The following is a 21,621-nucleotide window of genomic DNA, read 5'->3' as shown; positions in this document are numbered from 1 at the left end:
CGCATTATTATATCGTAGTCAAAATGTTATAATTATTAGTATGAAGACCAAATGAACAAATACACCAAAGGATAAATGAGTTGAGACACGACATGCACCATAAAAACAGGCTAGAAATGTGTTGAATGTTACAGATGCTGAAGGGTTATGAGTTAATGGTGTATGTGTGGTTAGACTGACTGGAATAGAGATGTTCTAATACTGATACCAGAATCGGAAATGCTTCCGATCCTGACAAAAATGCCAGGTTGGGCATCGGTGAGTACGTTTCTCTAAGTAATGGTCCAATTTCCTGTCTTTAAAGTACATTAGTTTCACTCGGATAAAACTGCAAGTTTATTTTACCACAAATAACTTTTTATTTGCTGCTCCAAAACCCCTAGTTTCTCTGAGCTGCCACTGTACTGCTTTAAGAGCAGTGTAGAAGAATTGTTTTCTGGTAGTGTATCTGTTTTCAAAGGCTTTAACCTGAGCCACAAAACAATATAAATCATCACTTCTGTGAAGGGATAGTAGCATACAGCTGTTAAAATACGTTAAAAACACTATTTTTCATTTCCACATTTGCGATTTAGAGTACCAATTCGATACCAGTGCATTTACAAAAACAATGACAATTTATCAGAACGTCTCTTGACTGAAACAACACAACAGAGAGAACACACTCTGAAACAGAGTATTTCTGTGACTTTAGATATTCACTAACAAAATATTGGATTCATGTAATGACTTGATTCCAGCAGGAAGGAAATCACTGTTACTTGCTGCTCTGTTAATATCGCTCTCCTTTTATACACATAGAAATCTTCTCTAAAAAGCAAAGGTTTTTAAATAATTCAACTTTGTACATCTTCATCATGCATATTGTAACAGCAGCTTCTCTACCACAGTTCTGCTTGGTCGTAGCGACTCTTTCAGGACAACTTGAATAAGTTCAAATGCACCAACTTTAAATTTTCTTTACTTTTTACCAAATGTCGAGATCAGAATTATTAATAAAGAGGCTGATCATCATGGTTTTGGAAGCCATATTGTTTTGTCAAGATTCATGTTATATAATCCTGTTTTATTGTATGCAGACTAGCAATTAGGTTTTCACCTAATCTTGTTTTATAATGTGTGAAACAAAATGTTTGACTGTTGCTGACTAACCCCTATTTTCACACAATCAAATGTTTCACCTAAAGTCTTCATATACCATAGTACTTGTCATGTGAGTGACATAATGAACGTGTTAAGTTTTAACATGGTTCCTACTTGAAGTTTTCCCATACCACAAAGTAAATTCTAATGGCTTTCTCTTTAAATCTTTGATATTCGATTAACGCTATTTGTATTAATTCTGCCACAATTTTTATTATTATTATTTTAGGATTGACATCATTGGCTGAAAAAATAAATATGAAAGAGAGATTGTTTGTTCACGTAGAGCATGTTGTTGTATGGAATATATGAACGTCGTATCTAATTTCCTCTCAATACATTAATTATACCATTTTGGTGAATTATGATTATTGGCTAAGCGACTCCACTTGTTATGTAGCAGTAGTAGAATATAAACCTCCAGCTGTTTCCTCAGTGTGTCTCCTCATCAGAATTGTACAATATGTGCTGCTTTAATGTATTTAACCTTTTCTCTTTCCAGCTGTGCGTTTTAACTCATGAACTCATGTTTACTTTTCTGGTTTTTCATCGGCAGCGCACAGCAGTAAACATTTTATTTCCACAGGTTGATGTTGGCGATGTTATTAAAGTAAATGGCAGTGATTTCGTGCCTGCGGATGCTGTCATTTTATCGTCCAGGTATAGGAGTCCACCCTGATGCCAGACTGTGGGGAACTTCTCTTCCTTTCTCCTTCTCTCTCTCTCTCTCAGCTCTCCCTAAAAGAAGTGATGGTTACATGATAAACACTGAAAAATTCTGCATTTAAATATATCAGATTTTTTCTATATAGTCGAGAAAAAGTATGTGATGCTATTCATTTTAATGTGACACCCATCATTTCTGTAGGTGGGACAGTGGTAATGTCATTCTTGGATTAGAACTGACCAATCTACCTCCCTCCTTCACCTTTTTAAAAACCATTTGGATGTGCCGTGGCTCAGGCTTTGGAGCCTAATGGTTCTCAAGCTAAATTTGAAGAATCTCTTTTTTAGATTAAGTGCAAATTGTCGTGATATTTCTCTAAAAATGCAAAAACCTCGAAATCTTGATTGCGTTAGAAATTCTTTATTTGCTCTGTCTATTAAACTTCCTTTTAGTGTGGTTTATCTGAATGGTTTTGTGAAAAGGAGAACTGATGACCACACCGATCATACCCTCTAAACCACACAGGACTGATCATTGTGCTCTTCTCATCGCCCTAAAACTATAACAGTTGTCTCTCTCCCCTTCTGTGTTTTTTGTCTGTCTGTGTTTTATTCCTTTTTATCCCCTTCTCCATCCCTTTCCCCTCTCATCCTCTCCTCCCTTGCCCCTTGTGCGATCAACTGCCACACCTTCTCTATCTCGCCCCCTGCTTGTGTGTGGTAATATCAGGTGGCTGTTGGCGAAGTGGTCAGAGCTGCAAATGGGGATCACCTCCCGGCTGACCTCGTCATTCTGTCGTCCAGGTCAGCAAACCAGCAACATTACCAACAAAACAGCAGTGGGAGAGACAGGGGCAATGTGTACTGACTGGGACAAGACATCCTTAGCTCTTCTGTCACTCCTGACGCAAACACAAAATCATTTATTTTCCACACTTGGGGATATTAGTGGCCTCTGATCATTCTGGCAACAAGCAGATATACAAGTGCCACAGTCAATGATCACCTTGTTTTCTGCTACTTTGTGGTTTGCCTGCGACACTGTTGGCCTTTTATTCGGTCATTTTATCGACTTATACTTTGTTTTACAACATAACTTATACAATAGATCCTTTTCAATGTTGCTGAGGCTGATGTTGCTCAGGCTGAAACCTCCTAACACTGCAAGTGAATGGATACATTTAGTATCACAGCACAGAGATGCTGTCTTTTAGGTGTGAATAACGTGTCCATATCCCTGCCCTTGCATGGCTTGTACGGCACCATGAATGCCACAATTTATTTTGATGTGACAATTTGCATGCAGTCGCATCCCAAGATGAAAAGGTGAAACCCATCTTGGAATTATTGTTTGGCTAACTTTCCACGACTTGTTTCTGCTATTTAAGCCATATGTACGTAGTTAAGTAATGCAGAATGAGCTCTGAGGCAGTATTTTCCTGTTTTATGAATCCACTTCCTTCCCCATACCTGGCAGACATCTGCTCTTTTCAGTTTAACAAAACTCTCATTCAGAAGTTAATAGAAGCAGAATCCAAACCTCTCATTGATTGTGGTCGGGCTCCAGTGTCCAGATCTCTTTTTGATTTCCCCCTCCACCCTGTGTGCGTGTTTGGACTGGCTTTCCGTTTGAATAAATCACTCTATTAAAGGAGTAGCTAACCAGCAACCCAGCTCACCTTAAGCACCAGCATGCTCTAACTCTCTGTCCCGGTGCCCAGAGTCTGTTTGAGGCCCATTTGTCTGCTGTGATTGTTGTGCTCAGCGTGCCTGCTTGCTCACATCACCCCACCGTCTCTCGCTCTCTCTCCACTCTCCGTCCCTTTGCAGTATATTTCTCTTGAAAGGCCGTTAACCTCTGGGGTAACGTTAAACAAAGGTGCCATGCCAGCCCCAAGGATATACCCCACATTAAATGGCCAACTTCCACCCAGTAAAACTTTGATGTAGTTTTATGCTGCTGAGTGGCCTTTAGGCTGGCATGCAGCATCTTTGTTAACATTGCTCTGGTGTGATGCGGTTGTTCTGTTTTAGTCCCTGTTTCATATTCAAATTATTTTTGGGAAATAATCCGTATCCTCTGTGCTAGTGCTAGACAATATTTTGTGTAATTTTAGTCAAGATAATGAAAAACAGAGGTTAGATACACTATGATATGACTTTAAATTATTTTACTCCTGTTGTGTTGTAATACTATTCTAAGTACCTGTATCCTTTCTCTCCACCACAGTGAACCACAGGGTATGTGCTACATAGAAACATCTAACTTGGATGGAGAAACGAACCTTAAAATCAGACAGGTGATTTAATTTTGTATTCTTAATTCTACAGACAAGAACTGAGAGGAATCTTCTGCAGGTTTGCAACACAAATTAATTAAAAAATGTGGTTGTAACTGCATCCCCAGGGTCTCCAAATGACTGCAGAAATAAAGGACATCGACAGCCTGATGCGTCTGTCTGGACGGATGGAGTGCGAGAGCCCGAACCGCCATCTCTATGAGTTTGTTGGAAACATCCGGCTGGACAGACACAGGTCCGCTGCTGAGCTCCATCCCTGGCTCTCTGTCTCTCCTCTCAACTCAACAGACCATTAGGCAGCAGCACAGCCACTGTCGGTGCATTATGAGATTTTAGGGATTATTGAATCTTCCTGCTGAATAAATCAAAGCACCTGCTTCAGTTATATTTAATTATGAATTTGAGGTTTGATGTAGGTTAATCCACTGAGTTTGGAACAATATAACTCACCTGAATAAACACTCTGGCTGATATTGGAAGTTTTATATTAAACTTATGTTAAAAGTAAGAAAAGAAAAGTTTAAAAAGCAAGTATATTTTGTCGTGTCCAGATAAAATATTGGCTTAGTCAATTTTTTTAAGTTCATATCATAAAAGAAGCTTTCTCAGGGCACTCAATTATAGAGCAGGTCTAGTCTGTACTCGCTACGAGATGGTGAAATTTTATTCAAAGAGATGCAACATACTTCAATGGGCGAGACGGCGGTAGTTGGAAACCTGGACTCTATCTACCACAAGTGTAAATGCATCAGACATCGCTGTCAACCAAAGACAGACTTCTTTCCAGAGACATTGTCATTCTTTATTATCGTCCTCTTGTGAGATGAGTGACTATGATATACTCATGCCATTGATGTTCCTGTACAGCACAATGCCACTGGGTCCAGACCAGGTCTTACTGAGGGGAGCGCAGCTGAGGAACACCCAGTGGATCCATGGTGTGGTGGTTTACACTGGACATGACACAAAGCTCATGCAGGTAAAACATGCTTGTATAGTATGGAGTGTATTATATGCAGTTATAGAAATGTGTTGATCTAAGAGGAAACTCAATCAGTTGAACTGGTGATATTTTTAGGATGTTTTCACCGTCACTCTGAACATATTTTCTCCTGTCATTGTTTCGAGGCCACAGAAATAGAAAACCATCATCAGTCGTACTTGCTCATGTGTTTACCCAGAATTCCACTCGGCCTCCTCTGAAGCTCTCCAACGTGGAACGCATCACCAACTTTCAGATCCTCGTGCTGTTTGGCTGGCTGCTCGCCATCTCTCTGATCTGCTCCATCGGCCAAACCATCTGGAAGTACCAGTATGGCAATGATGCCTGGTACATGGATCTCAACTGTAAGAGTCCCAACAGCCCACGCTGCACCTCTTATTCCGCATACTTTGTCTCACTTGTCCATATCAGCTTATTTCTTTATCTTTTTAAGTTCGTAAATGCTGGTATGTGTCGTGTCATTTTTATTTTCCCTCAGTTAAACTATGTTTCGCATTACAAGTGAAATATGTGGCAATGTGGGAATAGGTAAATTCCCTGTTAACTGAGACAAGACAGCTGTGACATGCATAGATGTGTTGTGAATGAGTGAAAAAGAAATGGTTGAATATCACTGCGCTGCTGTACTTTTTTGTTCTTTTCTAATGTTCTGTTTGATTTTGTTGTTTTCTTTGTTGTCGTTTTTTTAACAGCTCCAGGTAACAACCATTTAAAAGCCTTGGCCATCCGTGAATGACCCTCCCTTACTAACCCCTTACTGAAGCTCTGCCTTTGCTAAGCAAATGAAGCCCCCTACCCTCGCCCCCTATATGGTTGCCCTACTTTGTATGGGCCCATGCCATGGACAAGCACATACCAGGGATCCAACAATAGGTTTTTCCCCTCCAGCTCTCTTATACCTTCTTCTAGTTATTTTCAGTGCCTGATGCAAACAGTGTCTCACTTTTCCTCCATTTTTTTTGTGCCGCGTTAAACGCTTTGCAGTTTCCAAGCTTCAGACCCTCATCTTATTTTTTTCCCCCCCTCATTCTTTATAACAAATGAGTAGCAGCATTTACTTTGACTGCGAGGGAGACGAGGTCGTACTCGGGAAGGTTTTCATAGCAGGAGGCTGATATGTGTTTATTGCTTGAACACAACATGTGGTGCACCCCAAGGGGCAGGAGCTGACATTTTCTAAATGCCTCTGCTGCCTTCTCTCCTGGTGTGGATTTTTTTAAAGGACAGACAAAGAGGGGAGGGACGGGGAGAATTGAAAACATGTTTCTTTTTTTACATGTATTTTTTTAGTCTTTGTAGACGGTAACTCTATTTAGGGTTTATAATTATATAATACAAAAAAAAAAAAAACACGGGCTGCTCAGTTACTGCAACAGATAATATGTGATGTGATGAAGCTCTGATTCTGGTATGCAAAGTGATTATCGTGACACTCTGGCCATTACTCTGTTCCCTGATAGGCCTGTGTAGGAGAGGTTGTGCCCTGGTCAATTAAAGCCTGCATTACGACTTACACTACCCCTCAGATATTAGATGTTGTATTGGCTTCCATTGGTTTTTTGCAAGGGATTGAAATGTTGTCCTCAGTGGCACTGAATCCCACATCTAAAACACCACCGACATTACACTGACGAGGGGAGTGCAAGTCATAAAGCAGGTGTCCATCTTGAGACTGACTGTACTTCCATAAGGAGCTGTTGAGACTCTGTCTAGCGCATATTATCCAACCTGTGACAAAAGAGAGAGGTGGGGAGATTGTCAAATCTTAAACATCAGAATTCAATGATGCCACATTAGTTCCTAAATTATCCTAAAGTCACTCTCAAACCTGCATTTGGACGATAAATGCTGACAGGAGCAGAAGCATCAACGTTACACCACCACACATCACACAGGCTCACATGTCACAGAAGCCTGCTATCATGCATGCCTGGTGAATAATTCATTTGACTTTGATCCCTTGTAAAATGCAGACACTGCTCATCGCTGGCATGAAGACCATATATTGTTCCAACTTAATTTCATGCAGATTGAGAGAAAAAAAAAAAATCACCTACGACAATTTATTCAATTACCACGGCTAGTTTTTGTAGGTAGTTGTGCAGTTATCTCCATATCATTGAATTTATGCTGACTATAAACTATACTGGCAGCATGCTGAATTTCTCTTTCCACTTCTGCTTTAAGCTCGATTTGGCCTCCGTGCTGTTCACTTATTTAATCATAAGAACAGTCCATGTCCTGCAACAACTTGATAAACTGTTATTAATTTGCTTGATAGTTCTATGGACTCTTGCTGTTACATTGCAGTGACACACACATAAGATAACAGGTGTACATCTGTACTTGTGTGACTTGTGCATGTCCTGGTTTCCTCTGATTTGAGATTCCTTTTTTTTTTTACGACTCACTTGATCCAGCATAGTTTCACCCTCTCATCTGACAATAATTCTCGCATAACGCCACATAACAAGCCGTCCTCTAGAAATGAGTGAAATAAGGTGATGTAGTGATCATCATTAACACCCAAACTGATCTGCTGGCATAATCCACCCACTCTTTTCCACTACTTGTTGGTTGAGAATGTGCCTTGGACTGACTCTCCCTCCTTTGTCTTGAGAGCATCCAGTACGTTTGTCTTCCTCCCCACATCTGATAAAAAAAAAAGGTGTTCCCTCCTCTATGTGTTGTTGTAGAAGTAGCTTCCATTCTGCCACTTTCTTTATGCCATCCAGTTTTTTTGTTTTGCAAATCGTTCTGTCATGGGGTAGGGCTCTCCATTTCAACTGCAATGCTAAGCTCAAGGCTTGGGTTGAGGAAAGTAGCATTTGCACCTCCTGCAAGCTGAGGAAAGGTAAATCACATCCCTCCTGTTTTCATGTTTGGTGTCAGTGGGGTTACATGTTGATCATTACCAATTGTTTGGGGCTTTTTGGGGACCAGCATCATTTTGCATAGTGCTTTGTGGAATTCATTGCCTGGATCATGCTGGATGCCAAGGCTGCTGCTGTGACACTAATGACATTTGAGATACTTCAGTCCCTGTTCGCAACTTTGAATCTTTGGGACATTAAATTGGACTGCTAATCAGTGCAGGATGAGGTTGGCTGGAAGAAAAGGTTAATTCCAGCTAATGCACAACGTTAGCCCAAAAACATTCCTCTGCATTGGGATAATGTTGATCATTGGCTGAAAGTAGCTTTGGGCATTTTCATTGAAACTAACCGATATTGCTGAACCATCACTGATGAGTCTCCTGTGTATCACTCCCCTCTGTCCAAAACTCGTCCCTGATAGATGGTGGGGCGGCTAACTTTGGCCTGAACTTTCTCACCTTCATCATCCTGTTCAACAACCTGATCCCCATCAGTCTCCTGGTCACACTGGAGGTCATCAAGTTCATCCAGGCCTTTTTCATTAACTGGGTGAGTTGAAGTCTGAACTAAACTTTAAATTTAAGATGGATGCACTCGCATACCTTTTGAATGTGTGTGTATTTTTGCTTAATGTTTACATGCATTACAAAAGTAGATACTCTTGCAGCACAATGCATGTAGCTTGATATTCTGTTGTACGCTATTTGCACGAAATGTCCCGGTGTCCTGTGACAGTTCCAATGCATTAGTCAGCATTCAAAGGAATTATATCATCAATGAATTACAGCAACGGTTTGTTATATCTTTTGATTCACTCTTGCTCCTCTCATTAACATGTGCTACCCGCTTAGCACCAAATGAAAGTTACCATCTTAATTATGAAAACAGTGCAGCATTCAGCAGCCAAAGAGACAGATATTTCCTTTAGGAACTGGTAGAGACCAAAACCAAGCAAAAATAAGTTTGAGTATTGAACTGTACTAATTAATGTTCTGTGTTTGCTTACTATCCTAAAAAGCCACTGATTGCTTAGAAATTCACTATATTACATTTATAACGTCACAATGTTATGTTTACAGCTTGTTGCTTTGCCGTCAGGTGGCCAGAAATTGGTTTAAGGTCCTGATGTCGAATGAATAGATGCTGCAGCAATAACATGGTCACCATCATTTACAGTGTATTTTTAGGAGAACACAAAAAGTTAAATTGAAATCAGTGAATTCTAAACATACATGAAACCTGAATGACAAAGTATATCAGGAAGCTGCCAGAATATTGTTCTCTTTTATCCATTGCAACTAGGTCAACCCCTCTGACTATCTCAGCTGAGGAATTGTACACTTTCTTTTTAGCCTGAAGTTATTCTGAGCCCCTTTCATTCATTAAACTTTAAATGAAAATCTTAGCGAGGAATTTTTAGCAACATTTAGGGCATTTCTCAGTTGGTCCCTCTTCTCGCAGCGTCTGCAGCCTTTTTTATTGGGTTTGTTTGTTATTTGAGGGGGAAATTGCGATGCAGCTGAGAAGGGTTTGTTTTTCCCGTTTTGGATTTTTGTTCTGGTTTTTTTGTTCTGGTTTTTTTGTTCTGGTATGAAGTTTACCTAAATGAAGAAGTGTTATTGCTACCAGAAATGTTGTTTATTGAGTGAAGTTACACTTAACCTTTTGTGATTGCTTTCAGGACACTGATATGCTCTATGAGCCCACAAACACACCTGCCATGGCTCGCACCTCCAATCTGAATGAAGAACTAGGCCAGGTAAACAATGTGGTTTGAATTCAGCTTTACATTCTGCTTACTCCCCTATCTATCAAACTGTGTATACCTGTGAAGTCACTGTTAATCTGTCCTTCTCTACACACACAGGTGAAGTACATCTTCTCTGACAAGACAGGGACACTGACCTGCAATGTCATGCAGTTCAAGAAGTGCACCATTGCGGGCGTGGCCTATGGGTGAGTTCCTGTTCCCTCCCCATATTTAATATTCTCTGCCCCTCCCCCTTTGCCCCCTGTACCGTTGCCTCCCCCATCACCTTCATTAAATGCAGAGTGTGCATCATAGTACATCTGGCGTTTCTCCCTCCTCCCTCGCCTTCTCATTAGCAGCTGCCTCAGTGCTCCTCTCAACATAAACTATAAATAAAAGGCGGACAGACATTTGCTAGCAAAGGCACTTTACTCTCTCCTTCACAGCCTTTCGTCCATCGTTTTTTCATGTTGAAGACGTTGACTGTGCTTTTCAGTTTTTCCTCAGCAAAGGTCCAGAGCTTGACAATATGTTGACATGAGTTGGAAAAATAATATTGGTATCATCTTTGAGGACACAAATACATTTTATTATTTCCCTCACCTCCACTGACATAAGAACGGATGCTGTTGCACATTTTAATAAATCAGCCCTTAATGTTTTCTTCCTGTGAAAATACTCTTGTTTCATTTTAGTGCACAGATAATTAGCCTCGTTGGATGCAAATCAAGTGGGAGAGCAGAGTATCTGTGCAGAACCAGAGCAAGTGCAGGTGTGACAGTACATGATTAATCCCATTAGGATTCAATTAAAAGCTGATTGATGAAGTGCAGACTGAAGGACAAAAGTAGAGTTCTCTGTACCAAAGCTTTCATCATGCTGTGATTTGCAGTATGAAAACATTTGACTGTTGTTCCCTGGTCAAAAATATAAAGTCACTTCAAGTAGTGATGTATACTGTACATGCTGCTGAAGACCTGTTAGTTTCACAGAGAGATATTTTTTCTTTGTAAACTAATCCTGCTGATAAAAGGCGAATGCATCATTTTTGTTGTTAAGATGTTAATTTGTTTGGTCTGTTTTTATTTGACAGTATTTGGGTCAAGCCTTCTGGTCACACACTCTCCTCCCTGCTTAGATTGAAGTTAGACATCAGTCTTTTTGCTCCCTTTGATTCTTTGAAACCAGGACTCCCTCTTATGCAATTGATTTATTAATATGGATGAATGTTTCATAGCAGAAGGAAAAAATACAAGTTCTAATGAGGCAAAGCTTCTTCGTTTTCCTCCTCACAAAATAAGAAACAGGAGGTTTAGTTTCAGAAGCTGTTTACAGTACATATTATTGTTCTTTGTTTATAATTCAACAGACAATTACAAGGTCAACTGTAATAGTACTGTAATCTATTTAATTTATTCACATCATAGAATATATCCTGACATTTCGAAGTAGTTGTAATTAGACCCTGCATTTCAAAATATGTCATCAATTTATCACAGCTGCGGTTTCACATATTTGCTCACAAATGGAAAATTGCCGTTTTCTGATGACTAACTTCAAAATACTCCCCAGCAGAAGAACCATCTACTCCTGTTGGACTTGTATCTTGTAAAAGCCGGAGCAACCAGCTGTTCAGCTGTTCCATTTGGAACTTATATATTTTCTTAGCCTATTTTTAAAAGACTTACATAATACATTCGTAGGAACCAGTGGTCTTGGGGCTGAGTGCCAAATGTAGGGATGGCAGAAAGTGCTGAGAGACAGAATTGATGGTTTTTAAATTATCAGTTAATTTAGTTTTATAAAAATATGTGCTGTATATTTAATTATATAAACACATGATATATTCCTTATCATCATATCTGTCCAACTCTAGAACAGCTGAAATCTGTTTGACGGCTGCTACATCCTTTTCATTTCCTACCACAGATCTGCTCTGGTTATATTCAGTTGTCAACTGTTCTATTATTAATGTAGTTTTCAGGTAGATATTTTAGTGATTATGTTATCAATTCTCTGTCAGTAACATGTCATCACTTCTGGAATAAATATACTGAAATCCTTTTTTCCAGCACGACACATTTTTAATTGTGTAACTCTACTTCAGATGTATCTGGGTATTCTTGATTATTTGAGTAAAAACAAACTCTTTTTTTGTTTAGTGTGTGCAGAGACTTGTAATTTGGTACACACACACACACACACACACACACACACACACACACACACACACACACACACACACACAGCCCCCCTGATAATGCCGCCTGCATGTGTTCCTCGCCACATATTAAGTGCTGCTGTAATTAATAAAGCCAACCCCAAGGGTGCAGACATTCATTAATTCCACTGGATTGGAGTCCAAATCTCAAAAAGAGATATTGTGCAGGTCAGAGAAGCTCCCAGAATCCTCCTGGGTGTTATTTTTTAGATGTCCTCGAGTGACAAAATTCACAAAAACATGTAATATTTTTTGGTAGCACAAATTTGCATTGTTGATTGGTTTAGTGTAGTGTAGGTCTTTGCATTTATACTGGATCCAGTTGTTATAGCTCTCTCATTTTCTCCTGAAAGATTTTTGGCAAAATGGCCTCATTGTAATATCTTTATTTTATCATAACTCTTATTATATTTAGTTACTTTTCACTATCAAATGTATTTATTGTTTTGTTAGTGCATTACAGCTCTTATCACTGCTGTCAACCTAACCCCTGCACCTCAGCTACAGTCCCTCCTGGCTGTCATACTCCTCATAAACTATCCTCATCTTTACTAAGATCCCGGCACCCACACAATCCCACCACATGTTAATGGTCGACTCTGTCAACAAGATGATTTTTTGTTCTCCACCTTCGCTCCTACAGTCACGTCCCTGAGGCAGAGGAGGGTAGTTTTGCGGAGGACGACTGGTAAGATGACCGGTTGTGAAATAGTGGTTGTTGTTGTTTTCCTTCACTCTCCGCTTCTGTGATGTAGTGCTGCCTTGCCTTGTGGAAATCGTGACTTTGAACACAATATTTCAATATATGTTCGCTGTGATTTTTCTTTGTATGTTCAGTGCACTTGGGATGTGTTGTATGTGACTGTGGCTCGTGATTCCGTGTGTGATCGAAGGGTCTCAAACAAATGTTCCAGGATCGTGACAGAATTATTATTGATTTGTTAAACTTCCTACTTTTAGCAGGTATAATAGGCAGAGCGTTCTAGTGTTCACTGTGTGTTGTGTAGGCTGAAGCTCTGCAGCACATCCTCCTTCTTCTTCAGTTAACATCAAGCTGACTTTGGAGATGCACCCTCTTATTCTCTGTCTGCACGCAACACACACACTCACACACTCACACACTCACACAGTCACACAGTCCTACTTCTGAGATCCATCTGCTGTAGTGTTGAGATACGCAGGAACAGCATGGGCGTGTCTCTTCAATTTTGCATGGGGCATTGGGGCCTGTTTGATAATGCCCATTGTGTCAAATTGTTGAACCTTGCTGCTTTAACAGAAATGATCTGCCTCAGTGAAAGCATGTTTCTACTGAGTTAGAGGCTTTATTCATACACTAAACAGGTTAAAGATCCAGGAGCAAATGAAAAGTCTGTTGCGTCGTTTGATGATCGATAGAAAGCCAAAAAAACAAATCAGTCTTATTCTTTTATTTTCTTTTAAAAACTCCTTTCAATGTAAACTAGGTTAAAAATGTCTACATGTTTTTTTTGTTGTATATATGATACAAAAAATACCACGAGCAAGTGGAATATTTCTACCTCGGAACTGCAGTATTTCAAAAAATAATTCAGACAATCAGGGTTTATTTGCAAGCTAAATTAGCTAAGGTTGCTAAGCTAGAGCTTTTCATCAGGACCAAGGTTGATCTACATTAGCAACACATTATTAGCTGTTTGGTAATGTTATATATATATATAGAGTCAGTTTCTGGTTTGAGCACATCTACCTGAATTACTCCTATATTACCTCTTTCCACTGTGTAGCGTACAGTAGCTAACAAAATAGAAAGCAAGCAGAGGTTTGTTTGATGTGTTGTGTCGGAGGGATGGGTGGAGATATGGATGGAGCTACTTTGTACATTCATAGATCTGTGAATACCAAGGAAAAGATGTAGAGTTATTAGAGTTAAAATGTGGAAACCATGAGAAGAACCTGTAAATAGAGGTCAATGTAAATCAAAGCTTATCTCAGTCCAGGGTCAAAACTGAGAAAACCTTTCCTCATCTTGACACAGGTCAGTTGTAAATGTGTTTCTTCCTCCTCCTAACCGAGCAACATGGTGTGTCATACGTTTGATCTGGAAGCGGTCCCCGGTTATTGACTGTGAACAGCCAGCACCCTTGTTCCCATAGTGACGGGACCTGTGTGTGCTGGCAGATAATCAATTACTGTCCGTCCTCCACTCCCGGCCTCGTGCCTCAGAAATCCACCATTGCAAGGGAGAAGAGATTCTGTCTCTTTGCTGTATTGGGATTACTACGTGTAATAATGACTCCATAGATCTTCTTAGCAGTTTCATCTTTGCTGCAGAATTTGCACGTTTGACGAATGAATACTGGAAACAGAAGAATAGCTTAGATCTGTAGAACCAGTGTGTGGTCATACAGGTTGCATAGAAAACAAACTGCTCTATAGATTTATTCTACCGTCTATGATGGAAAACAAAGCTATCTGTCCTCCTTAGTGTTTAGGCTCGTGGAGCATTTAGAAATGCAGACTTTGTTTTCCGATCCTCCCCTGACATATTTTAATAGAGCCTCTGAGTGTGATAAATTCCTCTCACCTCCAGTGTATGTCGTGGAACACAATATCGATTCCAGCCCTGGGTTTTAATTGCACCGCTGTCTTTTTCCCTGTATTTCCTTTCCTCCCAAACCTCTATTTGCCGCGCAGTAGATGGAGGTATTACTGGCCGGCTGGCTGCTCGGCTCTCGGGCTTCCGAACAGCGTATCCTGTGGGATTAGAAAGACTTAATGCCTGCTAATGGCGTCCTCGGTAACATTTCTATCAAGCCCTGGTGCCACTGACAAAGCTGCTGTCTACCTGATCTATAGGACTCTATTTATCACAGAATCATGAATCGATCTCTGCTGGGGAGCCAGTGAGCAGCTGGTGGCTACATAGAAAATCACTGGCCTCAGCCACTGTCGGAGATAAAATCACATCCTTATCTTTTATCAATTAAAAGCTCCTCTCTTCAATCTAATATCTTTTTTTTTTTACAGTTCAGCATGACGTTCTCCTGCAGATGATAGTTGAATGCGTGTTTTCTTTTGCATCTTGCCAATAACAAATGTAATTTCTGCTGCAAGTGTGAGAGACTAATTGTGTTTCCTGTAATGTATTAAGGGTGTTCTTTGAGTTATATGGTCTGTTTTGTCCCTGTAAGCATTTTCTCTTGCATTGTTTGATTTCTAACGCAAAGGGCAACATAATTTATTATTTATGGAAATGACAGAGGTGAATATGACGTGCAAAGGAGAAATTGAATGAGTGGGTTCTTTTGTGCTCAGTGAAATAATGTCCACATTGAACATCACAACAAGCTGAAGGGGGGGGGCTGCATTTTCAGTCTGTCTGCATTGCGGTTGATACTTTTCTCAACAAACATCAATACTATTGGCACACAGCATGGCTCTGTAAATACCTTTGTAAGACCTGGTCTGTTCAGTCTCACTGCAAAGTAAATTCATCAGGAGCTGAAATGGATCTGCAATTATTTTATCAGTTTGTTGAAAAGATAATTTAAAATAAAATTTACTCTTAGTTATTTTGATAATTTTCACCTTTATGTCATGTACAGTGCGATAGTAAAATAACTATCGTGCTTTGGTGACTTTGAATACATCATATTGGGCTCCGAACAATTAGAATGTGCACTTTTTTTTTTTTTGCATTTTGGTAATTTGACAAATTGTAAGTAGATGATTTTATTTTTAGGTTTTTGCTGGAATGCTGTGTGTCATTAGAACCCAGATTCAAGTCCTCTGCTAGACTGCAGAGTAACACACAGTTCATTATAAGACATAACATTTTCTATGCAGACTTCAAGAGGTTTTTTATTTTTGCTGTTGGTGCTTGAGAGATACTTTTAATCTGGTCTATTTTGTATTTGGAAAATCTGTCAGATGCTGCTACACAGTTGTACTTTTATTTAAAGGCCTGTCAGAATGTTCTCTGATTACGATGCAAATTATTTGTCTAATCTACAGTCACGACAACACGTTCTAGTCGGCTGTCAGCGCCGTCAGTGATGCTATCGACTCCTCCAACCCCTTATTTTGACTCCTTTGTCTCCTCTTTCCAGTCACAGCACACAGTCGTCAGAGGAGGCTGGATTTAATGACTCGAGTCTACTGGAAAACCTCCAAAGTAATCACGTAAGTAATGTCAGGGTTCCCCGCCGCTCGCCTGCAGTGACGGCTGCTGTTTAGGGACAAGCTCAATGTGTGTGGTTGCATATTGCCATTTTTACTGGATCTCAGTAATGTGGTGTAATCGTGTGTTGGTTCGTATGTTATGTTTTTGAAAATAGTGAAAAAGATGTGACTTTTCATGGCATGTGAACCTGAGGAGCTGGGGATCGATCCACCGACATTCTGATTGTGGACGGCCCACTATTCTGCCTCAGCCACAGCCACTTTAATATTAGTTTGATTAATATATCATCATGCTGAGCAGGTGGATTAGTGTTTCTTCACTAGACATGTAAACACAGGCAGGCAAACAAATACCCAATTAGTCTCTTCTGACTAGATAAACACCTTCGTATTTGCTTATCCACTATGGAGAAGTTTGCTGCTGTACAGTAATTACATTAGTCTGAACTTGTGAAAATGAAAACTGACGAACATGTAAAGTAATTAAAAATAGTGCCTCTGTGTCCACATTGGAACTCGGCGCATGCATTTGGCATCAGTCACAAGATGTCAGCGGGAGCATTATGGGTCACCTGTATTAATAAAGTGGGTGATTGATTGGCTGGTTGAGTACCTCAGCTGCGGATCAGCGTGGGGGAGGCAGAATGTCACATCTAATTACCAGCAGTCGCACCGCCCATGGGAAAGCAGTAATCCCACTGTGATGTTTGCTTTATTGTGACAGCCCAGTCTCTCCACACATTAAGTTTGTCTGGGATCTTCTTTAGCATCATGTTGATAGCCCCGCGCCCACCGCTAATTATTGTTCATGGCCAACTGCTGTTTAGAAACCACAGTCTCTCTACGGCTCTGGTGGGGATTCTGCTCATGATGAATCCGTCGGGCTGTAGTCGCACTAATGCTCTGCTGATGGTGGATGTCTCTGTTCTGTCACTTCTCTGATTCATACACTCACCTTCTTCCCTCTATAAGAAGAGGGTTATAAATATAGGAATTAAACATTTTTCAATACAGATACTGTCAGATACAAACTGGTAATAATTTTGCAGTGATTCCTAAGATGTTGTTATTACTCTTATGACCAAGAAATGTCATTGAGGTTTGATAGTTTACAGTTTAACCATACACTTTATTATAGATATCTATAAAAAAAACACAAATACAACCAAATATATACAACTTGGATTAAGGAAATAACAAATACTTAACACACGAATGTAAACATATAAATGTAAAACAAAAATTATCTTTTTTGCATTGTTCATACTGTAAAATATAAGTTTTCATATCAGATCATATTATCAAATTGAAACATAGATACCAATATGTCTGTGAAAGGCTCATAACAGGCTCTATTTTACCCTTCAGTTTTTATATGGATAGAAGAGACAAAATATAACATGTTGATTAATGGGCTCGAGGGTTCTCGTCCACTTTTAAATCTACAAGAGCAAAGGTATATTAACTCCACCCATTTCATTTGGAACCTTATTAATAACTATCAATGCTTCTACTATAGACGCTAAACGAAGTGATTCATTTTATTTAACACTTGTTTTCTCACAGTTCAAACACGTTGTCCTCATGGCCGTCAGAGCATTTCTGACTTGAATGTTACTAATCCTTGTCATCGACAGCAGTTTTGCGTGGCTACAGGCTGCTTGTAGGTCAGAGTAGTGTTGATACAATATTGAGGGGATGGCCGACCACAGGAGAGGGGAATTAACAGCACTGACAAAAATAAACATCCCCTGCGGTGCTTTTCGTGTTCTCTTGAGTCACTGGACATGTTCTCCGCCCTCAGAGCCTCAGCCTCGCTCACTCGCCCGGGCTCTCTGCTTTATTTTCTCTTGACCCCTCAACTTTTACCACACTGGCCACATCTGAAGTGATGAACGTCTGTCACTGTTGCCGTGACACTGATTACCCAGGAGTCAGTGGGGGTGATAGCTAGCAGCACGGCATTAGCTGTCACATCTAATTGTGCCATCAGAGCAAAGCTCGTAACATGGCCTGCAATCTGCTGAGGTTACCACCACCAGGGATCGCACACACGTTTGTCTGACTTGGCAAACAGGAATCAGGGGATGCAACTTATTTGGTTTTGTTCAAAGGTAGACAAATTCCTATTAGCACCTTGAACCTACCTGTGTGTATGAAAGCTGCTTTATTACAAAAATGTCCTTGCCTTGCCTATTAGCACCTTTTAAATCGTATTAATTAATAGAGCCAGACCGATTAATACAAATTTGCCAAAATGAAACCTTCAGTATCGGTATGTTATGCATTTATGTTTGAAGATATGAAAACATTTATTTTACAGAAATATATCTATGCAGAAGAGATGAATTAAAAATGATATAAATATTAAGTAAAGTTCTATATATTTGGTTGTACTTGTGTTTTCTCTTTATAATTAAGTTTAGGGTTGAACTGTAAAATGATTTTGAAGAAATTTTCAGAATCATTACCATCTAAAAAACTTCACCGCCATTAGATTCCCAGCCAATGAGCAGAGGCCTCTAAATCTCTCTTAATATGTCTCACACACACACACACACACACACACACACAGACACACACACACACACACACACACACACACACACACACACACACACACACAGACACACACACACACACACACGTCCTTCAGAGGATACCTGTCAAGCCCAGCCAGATTAGCATGCTGCTCGGAGGCAGAGGGGGCTGTCTCAGCCACCTGGACTGTAAGGGACTCTGTGTACTTTGATTTAAGAGACGCTCTTTGATTCGCCCTCTCTCCGAGCTCCTTTGTTTCCTGTTAGAGATCTCTCATCAGAGCAGCCATGGCCGACTGGAAGAGCAAATCTAATAAAACTGTGTGTGTGTGTGTGTGTGTACAGGTTTTGTTTTGTGTTTTTTTGAGAACTCAGCAGTCGGAAATTAATTCATCATACCATGTTGCATTAGTTACAGTTAAATCTGTATATTCTCTCTGTTACTTGAGAATCTTTCCAAAGCAGCTGTATTTATTATCGGTTGCTTCTAATGTTGCTGTTAGTGATGCGAGTTCGTCTGCCATTGATCTTATTGTTGGCAATCCAGTCTACAATCCACACTGCTGCTGTACTGTGTGATTCCGGCCTGTCGTAGCCCTGCAGGCTGCTGATCTCGGCCTCAGCTGGAGATTGGAGCTGGTGGTCCTGCAGTCTCAGACAGGAGCCTCAGCAGATGCCTGTCCGAGTGAACCCTGTGGCTAGTTAGTCATACGTTTCCCCTCATTACCGTAGAATGCCCTCAGTATGTAGGTTAAAGCTTTTTTTTCCCAGTTTGTGTTGTATGAACACACACAAGTAAATGTTTCAGCAGCTGGCGAGTTCTGTTGGATCCTACTGGCTTGTTACCAGCATCCGTTAGTCTGGCTGAATCTAACGGTTTCATACTGAAGCCACTTGTGATCCAGAAACCGAATTCAGTTGTAGTTGGAGCCGAGTTTCGTAGAAAATTTGTTAAGGGTTGGAAAAAAAACAATAAGTTTGAGAATTATTTTCAAATAGAGAGAAAATGTTAAATGTTTGTGGTACAAACAGTATCTCCAAATCATTTTTAATGTTTTATTCATCGCCTACTTGTTGCCCTGGATGATTTGAATTTCTGTTCAAGGTTGTTCGTTCCCACATGATTTACATTATTCGAAAAAATTTGTTTGATAAATTATGAATTCAATTTACAAAATGTTTGACTTTAAGAGAAAACCTTGTGACCTGATCTGAAATAAGTCCGTGAACATTCATGAATAGATGTTTTCTGTTCTGTTTGTGTGTGTCACATAAATGCAGTTTATCAGCACAGATTTAATGATTCCTGCAGGCAGATCCAATGTCCTTTAAATGTCCTTTCTGCAGTAACTTTAGGCCCCCACCGGTTGTTTTGTTTGTGCTTTGTTATGTTTTATTAAAGAACATTAAAAGTCAAAGTGCCCTTTCCTCTTCCTGTAGCCTACAGCTTCTGTCATCATGGAGTTCATGACCATGATGGCCATCTGTCACACTGCAGTCCCCGAGCGCACGGATGGAAATATCACCTACCAGGCTGCGTCTCCAGGTACATCACACCTACATGAACACATGTGCCCGTCAACATCCTAAATTTAAAAGTGTTGATTAGTGAGACTAGAAATTGTGGAAAGTTGCAGCTAATCAGATTTGAACTTTTATATTCAAAGCACATCAATGAAAGTGTTGGTCCCACATTCACCCTGTAGTGTAGTTTGAGCCATCTAGAACTGGAGATGTATTTGGTATCACACTCTGGCTCATAATGCACAAAATTGCTTCATATCTGGAGGCTATGAAGCCATCAGAAACAATTAAAACTCGCATTACTGATGCTTCAGAAAACGCTTTTTTAAAACGGGACATCATTAATACCAGTTTTTTAAAAATATGTTATTGAATAACATTATAGCTGATCAGTGTTTGTTCTGTCTCAAACCTGACACTACATGTAGTACAAGCTGTACACAGCAAACTCTCTGTCGTAGGCGTAGAGATCCTTGACAGAAAGATAATCAAATCAAGATCCTCGCTGTTTGCTTATCTGCCAGGACACAGTTCATCCTGATAATAGGAAGAAATAATGCTCAAAGGAAGAAAGTCCTTAAATTTTGCAGAGTTACAATGTGAAATTTTAAAACCTGAAACCCACCCACAAACCGACATCAACTGCAGTCCAAGCAGCAGCACCTGTTACTGTTCTCTTGTGAAAGGAGGCACGAGTCGCACAAGAGCTGCAGGTCTGAAACTGTGGGTGTTGGATTACAGTCGCTGCCTCTCTGCAGCTCTGGGTAGACCTTGGTCCGGGTGCTTTGCATCAGTGATGCCGTGTGTCCTTGATATTTCCCTTTGTTGAGACGTTTAATTTTCCATCTGGTGACGTCTGTGCCTCAGTGAATGGAACACACCGCCACAGCCTGCAGGCACCAGTATTTCACAAAGGCATTTATGTAATCATCAGTGCATGAGAGCCGGTAATCAAATAAAAGAATGAAATATCCTGTATACAAATTTCATGCTGTGTGTCACTTTGATTCTGGGATGCTCACTGTGATCTCTCAGTCTATCACATCCACAGCTGAATGTGATAGACCGAATCTCTCGCCAGTCAAGAAAACGCCCGAAAGCATGTTAGAGGAAGTGAAATTAACTGAGGAGACTTCACCATTCAGACACTGCATATGTAGTTGTTTCCTGAGTTTGAAGGAAAAGTCACAATGCTCGATCCATGGTCCAAATGTAAAAGAAGAAGTAGCTCTATTGGGAAATATTTCAAATGACTATTATTGCCAAATTGTCTGTCATCAAATAGACTGATTTCTTTTGCATTGATTAAAAAAGGAATGCCTTTAACACGTATAGATTGATGAACAAGGTCACTCATTTCTACAACTCAATTTTATTGCTTTTAAAAAGTGAAATTCCTTCCTTTTTTTGCCTGATTGCGTAAAACAATCATGG

General features: G+C 40.0%; 1 protein-coding gene across 8 annotated transcripts in view; it reads left to right on the top strand.

Moving 5' to 3' along the window:
• The window catches only part of atp8a1 (ATPase phospholipid transporting 8A1), a 98,294-nt gene that overhangs the window by 27,072 nt on the left and 49,601 nt on the right, over positions 1-21,621 (top strand). For 3 of the 8 annotated variants that reach the window (XR_004697199.2, XM_035161584.2, XM_035161579.2), the window contains exons 7-18: positions 2,540-2,613; positions 4,040-4,109; positions 4,217-4,344; positions 4,977-5,088; positions 5,291-5,456; positions 5,805-5,810; positions 8,410-8,537; positions 9,670-9,747; positions 9,856-9,944; positions 12,603-12,647; positions 16,051-16,123; positions 20,104-20,209. Coding sequence is in view for 7 of the 8 variants with exons in the window: in XM_035161584.2 (XP_035017475.1) it covers positions 2,540-2,613; positions 4,040-4,109; positions 4,217-4,344; positions 4,977-5,088; positions 5,291-5,456; positions 5,805-5,810; positions 8,410-8,537; positions 9,670-9,747; positions 9,856-9,944; positions 12,603-12,647; positions 16,051-16,123; positions 20,104-20,209 (1,075 nt within the window). In the remaining variant the exon portion in view is untranslated. Of the gene's footprint in view, positions 1-1,729; positions 1,804-2,539; positions 2,614-4,039; positions 4,110-4,216; positions 4,345-4,976; positions 5,089-5,290; positions 5,457-5,804; positions 5,811-8,409; positions 8,538-9,669; positions 9,748-9,855; positions 9,945-12,602; positions 12,648-16,050; positions 16,124-20,103; positions 20,210-21,621 lie in introns of all 8 variants that reach the window. The other 5 variants (XM_035161580.2, XM_035161582.2, XM_035161581.2 and 2 more) reach the window with 5 other exon arrangements.

Source organism: Hippoglossus stenolepis, chromosome 7 (assembly GCF_022539355.2).
Source record: "Hippoglossus stenolepis isolate QCI-W04-F060 chromosome 7, HSTE1.2, whole genome shotgun sequence".
In the NCBI taxonomy this organism is placed as follows: domain Eukaryota; kingdom Metazoa; phylum Chordata; class Actinopteri; order Pleuronectiformes; family Pleuronectidae; genus Hippoglossus; species Hippoglossus stenolepis.
Note: the sequence above shows the minus strand (reverse complement) of the source record. Positions and strands in the feature narration are given on the sequence as shown.